We start from the raw sequence: 17,867 nt of genomic DNA, 5'->3' as shown, positions 1-17,867 counted from the left end.
ATCTGTTTATGTCTCAGCTTCCTCATTTATAAAAATAAGTAATAACAGGATATCACTGGAATGTGAAGATTAAGTGAATTAATATGTGAGAAGGGCTTAGAATGCTACTTGACATATAAGTGATCTTGGATTTTTGTTTTGTTTGCTAGTTTGCCTTTTTTTTAAAACCACATTTGAAGCACTGTGTCCACAGTCACTACATTTTGCAAATGTGATCTAACATTAGCTCATGGTCAAATCTAAGCTTGAGTTACTACGTTCCTTCTGTCTACAACTCTTCTGCCAGTTCAGCATGAGGGGGAATGTTTTGGAAAATTTTAAATGCTGCTATAGAATTGTCACAGTCTTGGAGCTATTTGCCTAGGTAAAACTTCACTCTAATAAGCAAGAGTGACTGGATATTTCCATGTCATTCCTTTCATTTGTGTTGCTAGTCCAGGGAAATTACAATAAAGAGACATAAAATCTTGCTGTTGAGAAAATGAGCACGTACTACCAAGAACAACCAGGCAATATGGCAGATTCTGGAGAAAATTCACCTTTTTAGACAGATTTATTCATGAAAATGAATGATACATTTTTCTCAAAAGACTACAATACATTCGATCTCCCTGAAGACCTTGTTCCCACTGGGAACTTCGACCTTTTACCTCTTTGGATGTCCAGTTTTTCCTCTGTTCCTTTGCAGCCTAGACCAGTTAAATCTCTGCCTAGGAAGAATATTATTTTGGCCTGTGCTTTACCAGTCATGAGCCACAAGAGTAAAAATCATGAGTTTGTTTACCAAGTAGTCCCAAAGAATACAACCCCACAGCTCAAGACAGCAGGAGTGAAGCTAGGCCCCTTCTGCAAGGCACATAGCTGCATTGAGCTGGACTGATGATAAGCCCAGGGACCCATCTTGGTAGTTCTGTAATATGCGACTGTTTTTACAGGCTGGAGTATGTCATTACAGGATAACTTTCTGGCTCTGGGGTGACACTAAACACCTGGCAAAAAGAAACAGCCCCCAGAGAGTCTCAAAAACACTCTAAAAGGTCCCTGGTCACCCACCTGCAGGTGCCTCTTTCCACCTCGTGGCTTATACAAGATATCCATCCTTGCTCTTGGCTTCTAGCTGAGTAACACAAGGACCCTGGGGAAGAGGTGGCCTTGTGGATCAGCAGGTGTTAAAGAAAAGAGAGGAAATTAACACCCACAGGTTGGCTCTACTTTGGAGAGAGGGTGAGAGGTGCTGTCTGCCAGCTCCCATGGCATTTCCAGCCAGTTTGGAATAAATGAGACTGCCTGAGGACATGAAATGGGAAAGAGAAAGAAAAGCTACCATGAGCTCAGAGTTTTAAAAAGAAGGTAGAGGATTAGCATTTCTATCGATCACGTAGGTAAAAACTGATGGAGTAGATAGGACAGCAAAGGAGATTGTTCCAAGTCTTTCCAGAGTATGTAGAAGAGCTCTAATCTTTTTTTTTTTTTTTTTTTTTGGTGGGAGGAGGTAATTTGATTTTATTCATTAATGGAGGTACTAGGGATTGAATCCAGGACATTGTGCATGCTAAGCATGTGCTCTGCCACTGAGCTATACCTTCCCCCTACAAGAGCTCTGATCTTAAATATAAGGAGATTGGCTATTGCCTCCACTGGGAGAAAATGGGCTTTGATCTCATATTTGGCATTTCTTTCTTCACATCTCCTCTGTAGATTTCTATATTGTTGTATCATTTGTTCTGAGGGGTTGCAAAACAAGTCAAAGCACATACAAATCATAACCTAAGAAGAGAGAAGAAAAGGGTCCTGGCATTACAGTGGGTATTTTTGGATAAGAGGGCACCTTCAGCTGGCGCCTTCAAAGTGAGCAGTATCTCTAAGGAGTACACAATCCATAGGACTTAAACTGTGAGATCACTTGAGGTCTAGCAAAGCCCCAGAGTACAGAAAACTTAAAGTACAAGTAAATAGTGGGGTCTCAATCCAGATATGTTGATGTTAACATTTCTTTTTTCAGGAGGAAGAAGAGGAACAGGTGGGAAACTGGTTAAGAAGTTAGAAGTTATAGCTCAATTTCTCCTAGGAATACAACTCTTAGCAGAGCTGACAAGAACCTGTTGCCCCAGCATAAAAGCTTAATGGACTCATATTTTCTGCTGGAGAAATGCTCTCAGGTTCTGAGCTCTCATGGTCAGCTTTTTGTGTGTACCTCTACCTTAGCATTTAGCACAATGCCCACTGTCCCACAGGTATTTCTGAGCACTATGGGTTTACTCAGTAGACAGTAAGCTTATAGAGAACAAAGATCGTGTCTTGTTCATTTGGGTACTATCGTATACCTAACATTGTACCATATAAACAACAAATGCTCAATAAATGTTTATCAAGTCAAAATGGCTTATATACCAGCTGAGCACTCTGTAGGTAATAATAAATTCATTTATGTTTTTCCCCATTACTAACAGATCCAGATCCAGAAGAATTATACACCAGAAGCTCACCAGGACCCAATACATCTTAACTTCTGGCATGCACACACCTTAATGTGTTACCAAGTTATCTCTTCCCATCTCTTCCCCTCTGCCTCTGTTTCTAGCTTTAATGAGTTAATCTAGAGCAGTGGTTCTCAAATTTTCAAGTGCACTAGGATCACCTAGAAGACTCTTTAAAACAAAAACTCCTAGGCTCACAACCAGAATTTCTGATTCAATGGGTCTGGGGTAGGGACCAAGAATTTGCATTTGTAACAAGCTCCCAAATGTTGATATTATTGGTCCACTTTGAGAATCCCATGTTGCCATGGTTACAAAGGAGCAAGCACCTGGTCTGCAGAGTAGATGCTTATCTCATGAATACAATTTCTGGTGGGAGACAGAAAAAGGTTTCTCAAATGCAAACTTTGTGACTCCCCATAATTTTACCCCCATGGTTGACACGACTACAGGCAACAATGGACACATTAGCCTCTCAAACTATCAACACAGAGACCTTCAGGTTAACATCTGTTCGTGTCATAGAGCATAAGCTCCCAGTTTTTTCAACTCACTGATCACAGCAAAGGGCAGAAAGCCCTGCTTGGGACTCAGAAAGTGCACCACTGTTGAGGAAGGCAGAAGAACAGTAAGAGATCAGTAAGGCTATAATCAGTGAGGAGGCTGGCATAGCTCTAACTCATACTGGCCCCCAAGATTTATAATAAAAATCATAATGATAATAGCCAACATCTATCAAACACTTATCATGTGCCTCCCCCAAATACTATTCTAAGTGTTTCACATATATTAGTTCATTTAATCCTCAAAACAATTCTATGAAGAAACTGAGTCCCCCAAAAAGTAAAGTAAACTGATCAAGACTACACTGCTAGGAAGTAGCAGCATGAATATTTGACCTAGATAGTCTGGTTCTGGAGTCCAAATATTTCGCTCTACTGCCTCTCAAGCCAACTCTAAGCTGCAAGTGGCAGCTGTCTTTCTGGAGCTCCACTCACTCATGCTCGCAGACGCATGCAAAAGACAAATGGGTACATACTGGAATTGCTTAAACTGCACCAAACCCATAAATCCTGGGCCCAAGCCCAGGTTTAGGCTGCAACCCCTCTTCCCTCCCCTCCAACTAATTTATCCAGATTGGCAGTTAAAGTCTCAGAGGAATTTTTAAATTTTTAGTGTCAGGGTGAAAACAAAACATAGAAAATCATGCCATTCCCTGGCTAGACTGTAAACTCCCTAAGGACAGAACCATTTAATTCTTTTATAAGACTCAAAGTGCTCTAGAAAATGCTAAGCATTTAGAAAGTACTATGTACGCTTCAAAGTGACAGTAAAGAAAGAGCACAGGTGGTAAAACATTAGTGGGAAAAGATCAAGAGGAAACTTCCTAGGGTAGAGAGAGACAGAGACATAGGAAACTTAGCCATACATTATTAAAGAAACAGAAAAGTTCATTGACAAAGCTCAATATTTTCCTCTAGGAAGGCCTGAAGAAGCACAGACAATTCAGCTTAGAAACTGGGACCCAGGTTCTCAACAAGCACATTTCTTAGTAGTGGCATGAGGAAATGCAGTAAAGAGCTAGGGTAGAGAGGCATGGAAGCTCCAGTGACTAGTGAAAACCAAATGAGTAAAAGATCCTGGGTGCTGTGAGGCATCTGTGAAAGCTGGGTTCTCTGGGAGGAGTGCTGCATTTATTTCTCTGTTTCCCAGGCAACCAAGCCAGCCCCTTATCGCCTTTACTTTCATCACTGGAGCAGAATGAAAGGTAATTGGGTTAATTATTAAAGTGGCCCAAGCTAGTACCACCACCACTAATTGTCCATTTATCTAGGGTTTATAAACAGCTCTTTTAATTAATGTTGAGTTGGAATGTGCCACTCATTTGATTAGCCTGGCTACCGGGTACTAGAGAGGTAAAGAACATGGGAAAGGGTCCATCCAAGAAGATAAAGGGTCCAACACCAGAACTGTCATTCGTTTCTGTTGATACTCATTTAGGTATACCATGATGGCCTTCAACTATATTCACTACTATTCATCTTTCTCAAATTTGCCAATTCAAGTGAAGACCTGGCATACAGTAATTAAGCAATCTGTTGTATTAGACAACTATGATATCAAATTGAGAAATTAGACTAATTACTAAAAGTTAGCAAGCATAAGGACCCAAATGCCCACCTACTTGGCCAAAGTAGACTAGACAGGCCTCCTGAAAATAATTTCTTAAGGTACCAGGGATGTGGGGAATATCTAAGAAAGGATCAGTGTTTATTAAAAAGATGAAAGGAGCAAAAGACAAGCAAAAATAAAGTTAACAAGAAAAAGAAAAGTAAATTCTTGCAAAAGGGGTAGCTCTGTTTTACCCACAACAGGCAACAAACAGAAGGATGCCTGGGATGAGATTATATAAAGCAATAATGACAGCACTGTGTCTATCACTGGGTTTGTAATACATATAGATACAATACATATGGCTGTAACAGTGCAAAGAAGGCATAAGAGAATGTAGCTATAGCAGAGCAAGGTTTCTATATCTTACCAGAATTAAGTCTGCATAAGTCTGAACGGATCCTGATAAAGTACAGTTCAAAATCAATAAAGGACTTAAAATAGAACATTAGAAGCTATCCACTTAATACAAAAGAAACCAGTAAAGGAGAAACAGAGGAACAACAACAACAAAAGACATTAGAAATACAGAAAACAAACAGCAAAACAGCAGACAAAAATCAAACTATATCAATAATGTTAAATGTGAATGGAGTCAAATATCTAATCAAAGGCAGAGATTATCAGACTGGTTAAAAAACAAGATCCAACTATATGCTTTCTGTAAGGGACACACTTCAGATTCTAAGATATAAATAGGCTGAAAGTAAAAGGATAGGAAAAGATATATATTATGCAATAAATAACCATAAAAGAACTGGCGTAGTTATATCAATATAAGAAAAACTAAACTTAAAGACAATATTACTAGAGAATATAACCTTTAAAGTTGTGAATCACTATGCTGTACACCTGAAACTAATATAATATTACACATCATCTATCTCTCAAAAAAAGACAGTATTACTAGAGACAAAGAGATATTTTATAATGAAAAAGTTGATTCATCAGGAAGGTATAACAATTACAAACATCTATGAACCTAATAAGGTCCCCAAATACATGAAGGAAAAACTGACAAAACTGAAGGGATAAATACAAAAATTTAACAATAATAATTACAAATTCTAATACCCCACCCTTAACAACGGGTAGAGCAATTTGACAGAAAATCAGCAAAAATACACAAAACTTGAGCAACACTATCAACCAAGTAGGTCCCCTGGCATCTGCAGAACACCCCACACAGTAACAACAGAATATACAGTCTTCTTATGCACACAGGTAACACTCTCCAGCATAGACCGTAAGCTAAGCCACAAATTTAAAATAAATTTAAAATAACTGAAACCATACAAAGTATGTTGTTAGACCACAATGAAATTAAATAAGACATTAACAACAGAAGGAAATTTGTGAAAATTGAAGAACACACTCCTAAATTAATGGCTCAAAGAAGAAATCCTAAGAGAAATTAGGATGACTGGGCACAAAGCCATCTCTAGCCCACGACACTCAACCAGGCCCCAGTGACCTGTGGCTAGGAGCAAAAGAATCCTGACACTTCCCATTGATTTTAATCAAAATACTAAATTAAATACATCAGGCCCACATCTGCTGGGAACAGATGCTCATTAGGATGAAAGTCAAGAAGATTAAGCAGGACAGATAACTAATACTCTACATTACCCAGGTCCCTATCCCTCAGAAGTTTTTCTTCCAGTAATTACCAGGAAGATGTCAAATGCCAGGGCTTCTCATTTCACTTTTATGAGGCCTCAGACATGCAGAAAAGTATTTTAAGCATAAGAATCTTTGGGCAGATACTCCCTACTTGAACTCAAGCAAAACATGGCAGAGAAGACAGAACAGAGTTACTAGGAGTCACGTGGATAGAGCTGGTTTTTAAAGCTCCAGGTCTGCCTCTCACTGTGTTATATTGGGCAAGTGATATAATTTCTCTGAGCCTCAGTTTTCTTTCCTACAGAATGAAAACACACCATCTACTCCATAGGGTTGTCACAATCACTTAAGGAGAAACATATAGGGAAGCACTTAAGACATCACCTGGCCTAGAGTAGGCAGTCATTAACTTCGTTTCCTTCTCTAGTTATCAGTTACTACACAGAACTAGTGCTGTTAAAAAGTCAGCAGGGGGAGCTCCCTAGACTTTAGCATGTTTTCCCAAAAATATACCTGGTAGAGTTGCAGTAGCTTTAAATGTAGTTATATCTCTTTAAGTACAGGTTCAGAATTTGTATTGCTGAAGAAGGGGCATGGTGTGGACTGACAGGTGGCTGGAGGCCACCAGGAACCTACAGAACTGTGGGGAAGGCAACAAGATAAAGCAGAAGAGACGAAGATTAACAGACTATCAAAACACTTCTCTGTAGCAGCTTCTGTTTTCTATTATTGCTTTCAGGCTCTTGTGGGAGGAAGTGGGCAGAATAGATCTTAATTTTCTGCATATCCATTTTTGTTGATGATTCTGAATGGCTTTGGCTAGCGTCCATCAAAAACCCATTTGCCACTGGTCATGCCTCCTAAAACTGCAGGTGTGTATATGCTTTGTCCCTCCAGGTCTGCCAAATCTCTATGCTTCACTTCTACAAAAAGCCACTCACCATACAAAGGGTTCTGCTTTATGTCTGAAGCTGAGAACCAAATGGCAAGAATGAGGTATAGCCAACCACCTAGACTTTGAGCTACAGAAGGGCAGGGATCATGTCTGTCTTATTCTCTCTGGTAGCCTAGAATAGAGCCTGGCACATAGCGGTGGAACAAATGTCTACTGAATGTAATTGTTCTGAGACCATCACAGCCTCATTCCAATCATACAAGAGAAAGTGACTTTCCAAGAAGATTGGGAGTGCTAACTGCTAAAAGGCCAATTTGTCTTCACTTTAAAAGCCATTATTACAGCAGCTCTATTACATGATCACAGTAGTTTAATAAAAAGCAAAACACCTGTGGCCAGGAGGGCACGAAAGCTCGGGGAAAGGGCTGTTATATAATAAGATTTTCCTTAGCAAGCACCACTGGGTCATAAAAAACTATGTCTAGAAACCACTTAAAATAGAGGAATTAAAACAAATAAGAAAACCCCTAAAGATCAGCTACAGTCCCTGGGAGCTCTCTCCCTATTCTAGATTAAGGTCCTAGAAGAACAATGCTAATTTTGATGCTTTGTCCTTTACAATGACTGTGGGGTGGAAGGCAGACTAGGAAACTGGAGTCCCACCACCTGGTTCAGTTCTAGCTCCTCTGCTTCTAGCTCCATCACTCTGGGCAGGTTAGCCTCCTGTGTTTCAGTTTCCCCCACCATTAATTAGATGATAGCACCCATCTCATTGTGAGATGTGAGAAAGAAATGAAATATGACTCGGAAAAGTATTTAAAACACTCTCTTGTATACAGCAAATGTTCAATGAACATTAAGCTTTTGGGAGGTGCTGTTATTATTACGACTGGAATTTTCTCAAGAGAAGAAAAAAAGTAATACAGTTGTCACCAGAATCTGGAGGGATATCCAAATAACTACAAATGATGAGGGTGTTTAAGAAAAGACCAACAGGCACTCAGTAACACGTATCTTGAAAAAATGGGAGAAACAAGTTTAAATGTGAATGGAAACTATCCACTAATCTAACTAAAGAGTAAGCTTCTTGAGAGTCTAGATTTCCTTCCCCTCAAAGTATTTTGCATCCTTTTTAGAGAACTTTTCTCAGCAGGTTTCTTATTTATAAACAACTGCCTGCTCTGCTGGAACATAACCACTATATTCAAAGGTATCTGTAAGTGAAATTGGGCCATTTGAGGTCAGACCTCTGGGCATAAAGTAGGAAGAGGAAATGGAGGTAAGGAGTTATTAGATCAGAGGAGGGAAAAAAAAAAAACAACATACAGCTGTTCCAAAAAACTAAATGCCAAGGAAAGAGATTTCCCAGCAGTGGAGGAGCAGAAGCTGCTGAGTGGGGTGGTGGAGGCATATGTCTGGAACAAAGAAGGGTGGAAAAGAGCTCTGTAGTATTGTCTGGCAGCAAGTGATTATCTGCCGTGAGGAGCTTCCACGGGCCATTAGCCAAGCCACACAGACATGCCAAGCACGGAGAGGCAAAGAGCCCGGGGTCTGTTTACCAACCAAGGCCAGAACCCCCCTCAGTCGAGGCTATCAGAACACCACGGTGCAGTCTACTCCCCTACCAAGCCTGGGCCTAAGAAGTCCTGGTGTCTGGCAGAGAAACCATTGAGGTTTCTGAGATTTCTCAGCCTTGATGGTGGGTCAAGGATACCACTACTACAGAGAAGCCAGATCCCATGGCCTACCAACTGTCACAGCAGCTTGGTCAGAAATCATACTCCCCCAGCCTGACAGAGCCACCGCCTCACACATCCCTCTCTACCTTTAACCATCACATGGCCCAGATTCCCCAAAACATAATGTCATTTGAATTTTTTAAATAAAGATACTTATTAAAGATACACCAAAATGTGGCTTGATTTTTATACTTTTTAATGCCTTCACATACATAAATTTACAAGTTGGCAGTGGAGGGTGGCAGGGGGGAGGGGGAGAGAAAAATCTTTGTCAGAAAAAAAGAAAAAAGAATCTTCTTTGCTTCCTTCCCTAGAGATTGCCCAGAAGCAGCAGCACACACTATGTCTCGGCCCAGTCACATCATGCATATTAGCCCCAAAATATTGGTCACTAAGTTACTCAGCCACCACAAAACTGCCTTGGCTGGGCTTTGTCCAGCCCATTTTCTGTTCTGTGGAAATTTCTAAGTCAGCTCCATGGGTCTCTCTCCTCCTCCTTCCTCTGAAGATTTCACAGGGCCTGGAAACTCCATACGCAGGCAGCAGCAAGCGGTTGGAGAGGTGTGCGTTAAGCTCCTAATTAAATCACAGGATCTGGCTCTTGAGTATCTCACCAACGATACATGGACAAGACACCTTTATCATTCAATTCAAAAAATCTACTTGCTGGATTAAGGAACAAATGGTTTAAACAAATAAAAAACAAGAAAGAGATTTAAAGGAAGTGGAATGGGCAAAAAAAAAAAAAAACAACCCAGCTTTCCTCAATCCTGTAGTTTCCTGCCTTGAAGTAAGGAACTGAGTACAGACCTTAAAAAAGAGTTTTCAGCCAAATCCCAAGATACCATGAACATAGGTAAAGGAGGGGAAAGCTTTTTACTTGCTCCCTGCCCCTTGAAATTTTCAAAGTCCAAAGAAAAATTTCCTTACCTGCCAGGACCCTGTTAACAGAAGAATGAGTAGCCAGGCCAGGCTGTCCACGTTCATGAAAAATCCCAGCATAAGGCAAGTACTCAGGCAGCAAGAAACGCCTACAAGAAGGAATCACATGTTAAAAGCCTACTAAAGACTACCATAAAACAAAGGAGATATACTATCTACCAACCCTCAACAATCAAAGATAAAGGATCAACTAAGCCTAGGAATCCAAAGAGGCAGAGTAAAAATTCCTAAGGTTTGTCCTTTCACACATCTGTCTCTTTTTCCTGATCTTTTTTCTACAGTTTCCTAGGGCTTCTGTTCTTGAACAGGATGCTCCCAATGCCACTTTTCTATGTCTTTTTATTGTGATATTCTATCAAGTCTTGAGGTGGCAGAGCTGGACTGTAGGCTCACTAGGAAATACTTCCAGATGATGGACAATCCAAAGACCAGAAAGTAGATTTAAAAATCCCAGGCTCTCATAAGGGCTCCCTCAGAAAAGCTGACTACCCAGTTCTTACCTTGGGACAAAGCGTCCAAGTGAAGGTGCTGACATTCGGGCATTTCGTGGAGCTCGATGCCTGGATCTGTCACCATTGTCCCTGGAGAAAACAAAAAGACTACACATAAGAGAGTCACTAAAAGAGAATCAGACACCAGCCCAAAAGACAGACACCCCTCAAACTAAATCCCTACACTTAGGTGAAGGCCCCAGGGAAATCAGTCATCTGGTTGCTTACTAATTTGGGTGGCACACTAATACTACATTTCTGGAGTACCTCAATTAAAAGAGTTATGAGCATTTACTAACAGTTCAGTAAGGAGGAAGATTTTTCTTGAGTTAATGTGGTCTTTGAACTCTGCAGCATCTGAAACTAAAGCCAAGTTTAGATCGTCTAAGGGATTTGGAAAGGATGTACAAACTTTTTCTAGATTGAAAGATACAGGGAAACTTTGACTTTGGGGGATCTTGAAAGAAGAAAAATTCCCCCATCTTTCATTCAACAAATGGTTATCTCTAAATAAATCTATTCAGGTCCATGGTGTGGAAAAATCATTGATAAGTGAAAGAAAAACAACATGAGAAAAAGACTATGCAGCCCCTTTTTTGGAGACTGAAAAATTGGCAATAATGAAGATTATTAGATAAAGCAATCCTAGGCCAAGTCATCTGAGTAAAGAAAAGAGTCTAGTGTTTTCTTTATGGTCTGTTAAAATAATAGTAATAAACACCATTTATTACATTTATTAAATATCTACTAAGTTCTAATATAAAGGTTATTAATATGTTATCCCATTTAATCCTTCTAGCTTTCCCATTAAGTACTATTAGCTCTGTTTTACAGATAAGGAAACTATGGACTGGAGAGGCAAATGCCCAAGGTCACACAACTAGTAAGTGATGGAGGCAGGATTCAAGGAAGATCTATCTAACACTGAAGCCCTTGCTCTTTTCTTTACACTTCACTGCTTCCTACAAGAAAAGAGAAGACAGAAACTTCACGTGGCTTCGTTTCCAATGCATCGAAGGAACAATAAGCCAAAGGGCACCTGGCTGGACAGAGCAGTTAATTAGCTGCTTAACCAACTCCACAAAATAAATGAACCTCTTGAGGGCATAATTTGGGGTATTTTCTGAATTCTCCCTTTGGATTATGTTCAACTTAATGAGATAATCTTCAAATCAGCCCTGGAACCAAAGTCAAGGCAACAGTTTGGCTTTCAAATACACCACCGGGAGCCTTACAAACCAGAAATGAATGCCTAGGAAGGTCTTTATATCTTTGTGGAATTGGATGCTGAGCATTTAGAGACAAATCAGTATCAAGGATATTGGAAGCTGATCTATAAAAAGTCAGGACTTGGCTTTTATCTTCCCAGAAGAGAAAGGATATTATTGTTTTCTTTAACATATCATATTTCTTTGACTTGAAACTCTACAGATGAAGGGAGAGGCACGGGAAGAGAGATAAGGCCATATGGAAAGTGAAAAGGGGATTAAAAAGAACAAGATCAGAAGTCCCTGACCAGTAGACTGCAGCTCCAGGGAACCCACAAATTATTGCAAGGTCTTAGTAGCCACATGTACACAAGGAGTAGCTGAGTATCAAACAAATAAGACAGCTCTCAAATTAAGTATATTTTTATTTTTCAAACATATGTAGATCAAGTTGTGACCCAAGTACCCACTAAGTTAAAAGTATAAGTGAATTCTGAAACCATAAGCAAAACAAAAAGACAATCTACAGAATGGGAGAAAATATTTGCAAAAGATAAGACTGACAAGGGCTTAATTTCCAGAACATTTGAACAGCTCATACAACTTAGTAATAAAAAAACAAACAACCGAATCCAAAAATGGGCAGATCTAAACCAGCAATTCTCCAGTGAAGACATAAAAATGGCCAATAGGCACATGAAAAAATGCTCAATATTGCTAATTATCAGAGAAATGCAAATCAAAACTAGAATGAGGTATTACCTCATTCCAGTCAGAATGGCCATCATTCAAAAGTCCACAAACGATAAATGTTAAAGAGGGTGCGGAGAAAAAGGAACCCTCCTACACTGCTGGTGGGAATGTAGCCTGGTGCAGCCATTATGGAAACCAGTATGCAGATTCCTCAAAAGATGAAAAACAGACTTAGCATACGATCCAGCAATCCCACTCCTGGGCATATATCAAGAGGGAATCTTAATTCAAAAAGATACAAGCACCCCAATGTTCATAGCAGCACTATTTACAATAGCTAAGACGTGGAAACAACCTAGACGTCCATCAACAGATGACTGGAAAAAGAAGGGTGTGTGTGTGCGTGCGTGCGTGTGTGTGTGTGTGTGTGTGTGTGTGTGTGTGTGTGTGTGTAATGGAATACTACTCAGCCGTAAAAAAGAATAAAATAATGCCATTTACAACAACATGGATGAACCTAGAGACTGTCATTCTAAGTGAAGTAAGCCAGAAAGAGAAAGAAAAATACCATATATCACTTACATGTGGAATTAAAAAAAAAAGATAAACACTTATTTATAAAACAGAAACAGACTCACACACATAGAAAACAAACTTATGGTTACCAGAGGGGGAAGGGAGTGAGAAGGGATAAACTGGGAGTTTGAGATTTGCAGATACTAACTAATACATATAAAATAGATAAATAACAAGTTCATACTATATAGCACAGGGAATTATATTCAATATCTTATAGTAACGTATGGTGAAAAAGAATATGAAAATGAACATACAATTAAAGCATTATGACATACACCAGAAATTGACACAATATTGTAAACTGACTATACTTCACTAAAAATATATATACAAAAAAGCATGAGTGAATTCATGATAGCTTTTCATAATAGCATATTTTACTTACTGATGGGTACCAAAAATACAACTAATTATCATGACAGAAGTTTGAAAATATTTTGAAGTTAAAAGGGGCCCTAAGGGGGAAAAAAAGGGTTCTAAAGCCTCAAAACAGCTGAAAATTAAGTTATAGAAAGAAGTATCATGGGACAAGTCCAATTACTTTATTCTACAGCTATAAGAGAAAGCTGGCCTTTCCAGAATCATAATGTGGAGCTGACAATTTGCTTCTGCAAGGGCGGAAGAGCCCTTTCCCCCTGCGCAACAAACAGTACTCTGGCATTAACAGAGTTGAAGTGTAGGGAAGGAGAGGGGAGTGCACTGGACAGACTGGTCAGCAGCTGCCAGCACCGAAACATGACACAGAGCAGGGTGAAAGGACATATGAAGACAACTTAGAAAAATGGACAACCACCAGGCCTGGGGGGAATCTAGGTTCCTATGACATATTTCACAAGCTTCTTTTCATTGCTATTAAAACCTAAAAACAATTAACTTCTTTCTGATTCAATTTCTCCTTCCATTTTAATAAAAAGGGAGGGAGAGGGCAAAACATGGTCAGAGATAATGGCTTTATATTATTTAGAGATTACTGGAGGATTTACATACAGGAAAATAAGAACGAAATCAGCTGGCTCAGATACCAGCAAAGTCCCTGACTAATGGCACAGCTCCGAATAAACGAGAGGTTTAGAAAAGAGCAACTAATGACTCTAGACTCTATAGTCTAGAAAGAAGGGAGGATTCAAAATACAGCCAAGATGGGGAAACAAATTTCAATGTGAAGGATATTTGCAAGGGCAGGGAAAGCGATAGGAATAAGGGGAGAGGAAGAGTGGTAAGAGTTTCAAGAAAAGGGCAAAGAAATTAAAAGACTTAAAATAATGTTCAATTCAGAACACTACAGACTGTCACTCATTTCAGTGCTGATGTAAGATCAGCATGAAGCAAGGCTCCACGAGATGAAGGAGGCGATTTAGGGAGAGACTGAAGACTGGAAGGTGTCTGCCAGATGAACCGCGGGAGAAACGCGGACCGAGAGAGACCGTTTACCTTAGGAATAGTGAAGGGTACTAAATACTGGGGCCCAACATAACATAGCCTGTGCCCTTTTCAAGAGGGGACCCAACATGCAGATATGCTAGTTCTGTTCCTCCATCACAGGAGGACTTGTTCTCACCAGAATACTTTTCAGGGAAACACCAGAGAATTCCTCATCAATTTCATCAGCCAGAAGCTGCCTTCAAGCCAGCAGGATAGAAGCTGGCTGAGTTATTAATGGCTTTCCCAGTTGTTGAACTCTGTGAATCTCTGATTAACTCTCAGAGGGGTATTTGGGAAGGAGAAGGAAAAAAATAAGACTTTCTTACAGAAGATTTTATAAGGAAAAAACACCCTTCAAACAATCAAGCAACCAAGACAAGTGTCGAATACAAGAAAATGCATCTCTGAACAAGGGAGAAACACAGCAGCTACTCTTGCTAAATGCCTGGGATTAATTGCCTCATGGAGAGGTTGTAATTTAAAGGAATGGAAAATACACCTACAGACTGCTGTGTGAGTCCTGACCAGACAGTCAAGTTGCATTACTACTCAGCGACAAACGGCTCTGACTCGGGCCCTTTATAAATGAAGCTACGGCAGCAAAAAGCTCAAAATGTCATTGTCCTCTTGACAATACACAGTTGGCTTTGCTGAAAACTAGATCATGAAAAAATACTTCTTTCCCTGGGCTCTTCTGTTTCTACTCAGTCTCCAGATGCTAGAAGGCCTAGCTGGTATTCCTGTCCCCGGATGGCACGGTGATCCTGGCCAAGTCCTTTCCTTACTCGGGTGCTATCAGTAAGGCCCTGGTCTCTAGTCTTCACTTCAAAGGACTGTGCATGTGTCAGGGCTTCAGTTCCTGGGAGGAAGGCCCAGGCCCAGGTGATATCACTCACAGAGGATTCCTAATAGCATAGGTCTCTTGGAACTACAGAGCCTTCATTTTTCTCCAAGGAACAGCAATATAACAGATAATTACCACTTACACAAACTCCTTTCCTCTCTTATTCTCCCCTTAATTTTATCTGCATACATTATGCAAATCTATATGGCTATTGTGCATTTTATGTTAAAAAATAAATATGTATCTCTGAGTGACAGTTATGTCCTCCTTCCCCTCTCTTCCCTCATGGCTGTTTAATGCTTTAAATCCAGACATATTCCAGTTTCTTTCTCTTCTCCTAGCATTCCTCATAATAAATATTCATATGTATCCTACTTGCCCAGAAAGAATACGAATTCTAAAGCTGCCAAGCAATATTATATACTTCTAAGCAATAAACTCAAAATCTTCAGTAAAGAGTTAGAATTCCAGTAAGCACATATTTTATAAATATATTGGGTCCCCACAGGTACCAGGTATCCTATTCCTAATCCTCAAGAAGTCTCCTCACTTTTCTGAGATTTTGTTATTCTACCTCTGCTGAGTACAAGGGGAAATTTTTTAAGATAGCTCCAACAAAGATCCTAGAGCTTTACGGCTAAAATAAACCTCAGAGATTATCTAATCTAATTTTACAGATCAGACATAGAGGCCTAGGGTAGGAGAGGGACTTGCCTAAGATCAAATGACAGATATGAGGCTCAGCCAAAACTAGAACCCAGGGCTATTCACTAGACAATAGGTGTCAGGCTATCGGGGCCAGCAGGCACTGGCAAGAGAGCCCAGTTCCAATCACAGCTGTTCTGGGAGTCACCTGCTCCTTTACAAACTTAGTTCAAAATCGGTTCCAGCGAGAGTAAAAAAGGACTTGGGCAATATTTTATTCGGAGAAGTAGGAAGTGAGACAGCTGAGCTCACAAGCAGCTCATTCCCCCAGGAACATTCACAAACAGGCCCCACTCTAAGAAAACACCAAGGCCTCTTACATCCATCACTTAACATTCAGTCCTCATATGTTCTCGCGTGTACTTCGCCCACTGCTTTCTCACTGGTTTTCCTGAATCCATATACTTGCCACTTGCCTAACCAATGCTTTCAGAATTCACTGCCTAAAATACATGGTGAACAATGGCTGCCCCTAAATAAAAATAAGGTCAAAACTTCTCAGCCAGCCATTCCAGGCCCTCCATAGTCCATGTCTTTCTGACCTTCTCTCTCAAATTACAAACACTCCAGAGCTCTAGCCAGCTCTACATTCCCAGATCTATGCAGGGTCTCAGAATAAACCCTGTAAATCTTCTGTGTCTGGGCTTTTGCTTAAGCTACTCCCTTTGTCTAGTCTCCTTCCCTGCCCCCATCCTCCCTATCAATTCATCAAACTCCTAGGCCGTCTTCACACCCAGGTGAAATCCATGAAGCCTTGTCACATCTCCCCAAGTACTCTCTCCCTCCATACAATGCTGCCCTGTACTTTAGTGGTACCTTATTACAGTCTATCTTGTAAGCTACTACGCAAAAATCTGATCATGTTATTCCATAACTTAAAGCTCTCCAATGAGTCCCTCTCATCTACGGGATAAAGTTCACTTCCTCTGCAAGGCACACAAGACTCTCCAAGACCTGGTGCTACTCTCACTCTCGGGGCTCATCTCCTGCCACACGTCTTGGACTTCACAGCCTGGCCGTACTTGCCAACAAGGGAATTCCTGACACACTCCATACTGTTTCATGTTTCTATGACTGTGTATTTATTTGCCTTTCTTCTACGTATACCTGGAGAAAAGCCCTACTTTAAGATCTATCCTTTCTCTTTTATAAACCCACCTTGTAAAAACAATCCACCACTACAAAAATCAATTAAATAAAATGACTTAAAACTCTGGTAAAATGGAAGTGAACAGTTTCTTATCTCATCCCACTTTAAGAACTACTTCTGTACAACACCACCACTCAATAATTATAGTTGGTTGCCTGATTCTTGATGTTTTGGCAGGTTCCAGTCTGTAAAGAGAATAATCACTTTATAATGTGTTTCCTTATAGTTTCTCTTGCACTTCTAACATCAAAGAGTTTATGGTTTGTAAGTAAAAGGAAGAGACAAAGGCAACCTCACTTCAAAATGAAGTAGACAACATATCTCTCTGAAGATCTACCCTTTCTTTTCTTGGCTACGGGTTATGTGTTTGTTATTAGTACTCAGTGACTCCCACAGGAGTCCTGGAAATTTGGGGCACAGAAGAGAGAGCAGGAGCCAATACTACCAAGGACATATGGCTTCACTCCACTGGAACTTCTAGCCCCAAGGACATGGCAAAATTATTTGAGTCTCACAAAGCTGTCAGGATTTCACCTAAAGACAAGATAAGAGTAGTTTTATCGGGTTTCCAACGTATTTTCTTTGTGTGATTCAACTAAATTTCAGCTGTGGCAAAAGGTAAGATGAAGAATATTAAGTTCTGAACTCTAAAGGCAAGCAACTTCTACGCCATAGCCAATCAGGTGGCAGAGCCGAATGACAGATTTCAGAACTCTTCTCAGCTACATTATATATACCAAGAAGAGCTTTTAATGACTTCCTTGATAGAAGGTGTCTAGCAAGGGGACCATGAAAGGAGAAGATCTTTCTGGTGAAGGCCCCGCCACGCACATGTATGTAGTACTGCTAGAAAGTTTCATGTCAAACTAAAAAATCAGAACCCTTCTCGGACACCCAGCAATGACTCTCATACTCACAATGAAATGT

General features: G+C 40.2%; 1 protein-coding gene across 7 annotated transcripts in view; it reads right to left on the bottom strand.

Moving 5' to 3' along the window:
- AMBRA1 (autophagy and beclin 1 regulator 1) overlaps nucleotides 1–17,867 on the bottom strand; it is a 152,462-nt gene that overhangs the window by 69,976 nt on the left and 64,619 nt on the right. For all 7 annotated transcript variants that reach the window (XR_012509602.1, XR_012509601.1, XM_074372095.1 and 4 more), the window contains 2 exons: nucleotides 10,349–10,429; nucleotides 9,837–9,937 (listed from right to left, as the gene is read on the bottom strand). Coding sequence is in view for 5 of the 7 variants with exons in the window: in XM_074372095.1 (XP_074228196.1) it covers nucleotides 9,837–9,937; nucleotides 10,349–10,429 (182 nt within the window). In the remaining 2 variants the exon portion in view is untranslated. The remainder of the gene's footprint in view (nucleotides 1–9,836; nucleotides 9,938–10,348; nucleotides 10,430–17,867) is intronic.

The sequence above is a fragment of the Camelus bactrianus genome, chromosome 10 (assembly GCF_048773025.1).
Source record: "Camelus bactrianus isolate YW-2024 breed Bactrian camel chromosome 10, ASM4877302v1, whole genome shotgun sequence".
NCBI lineage: Eukaryota > Metazoa > Chordata > Mammalia > Artiodactyla > Camelidae > Camelus > Camelus bactrianus.
This window is presented reverse-complemented; position numbering and strand designations above follow the sequence as displayed.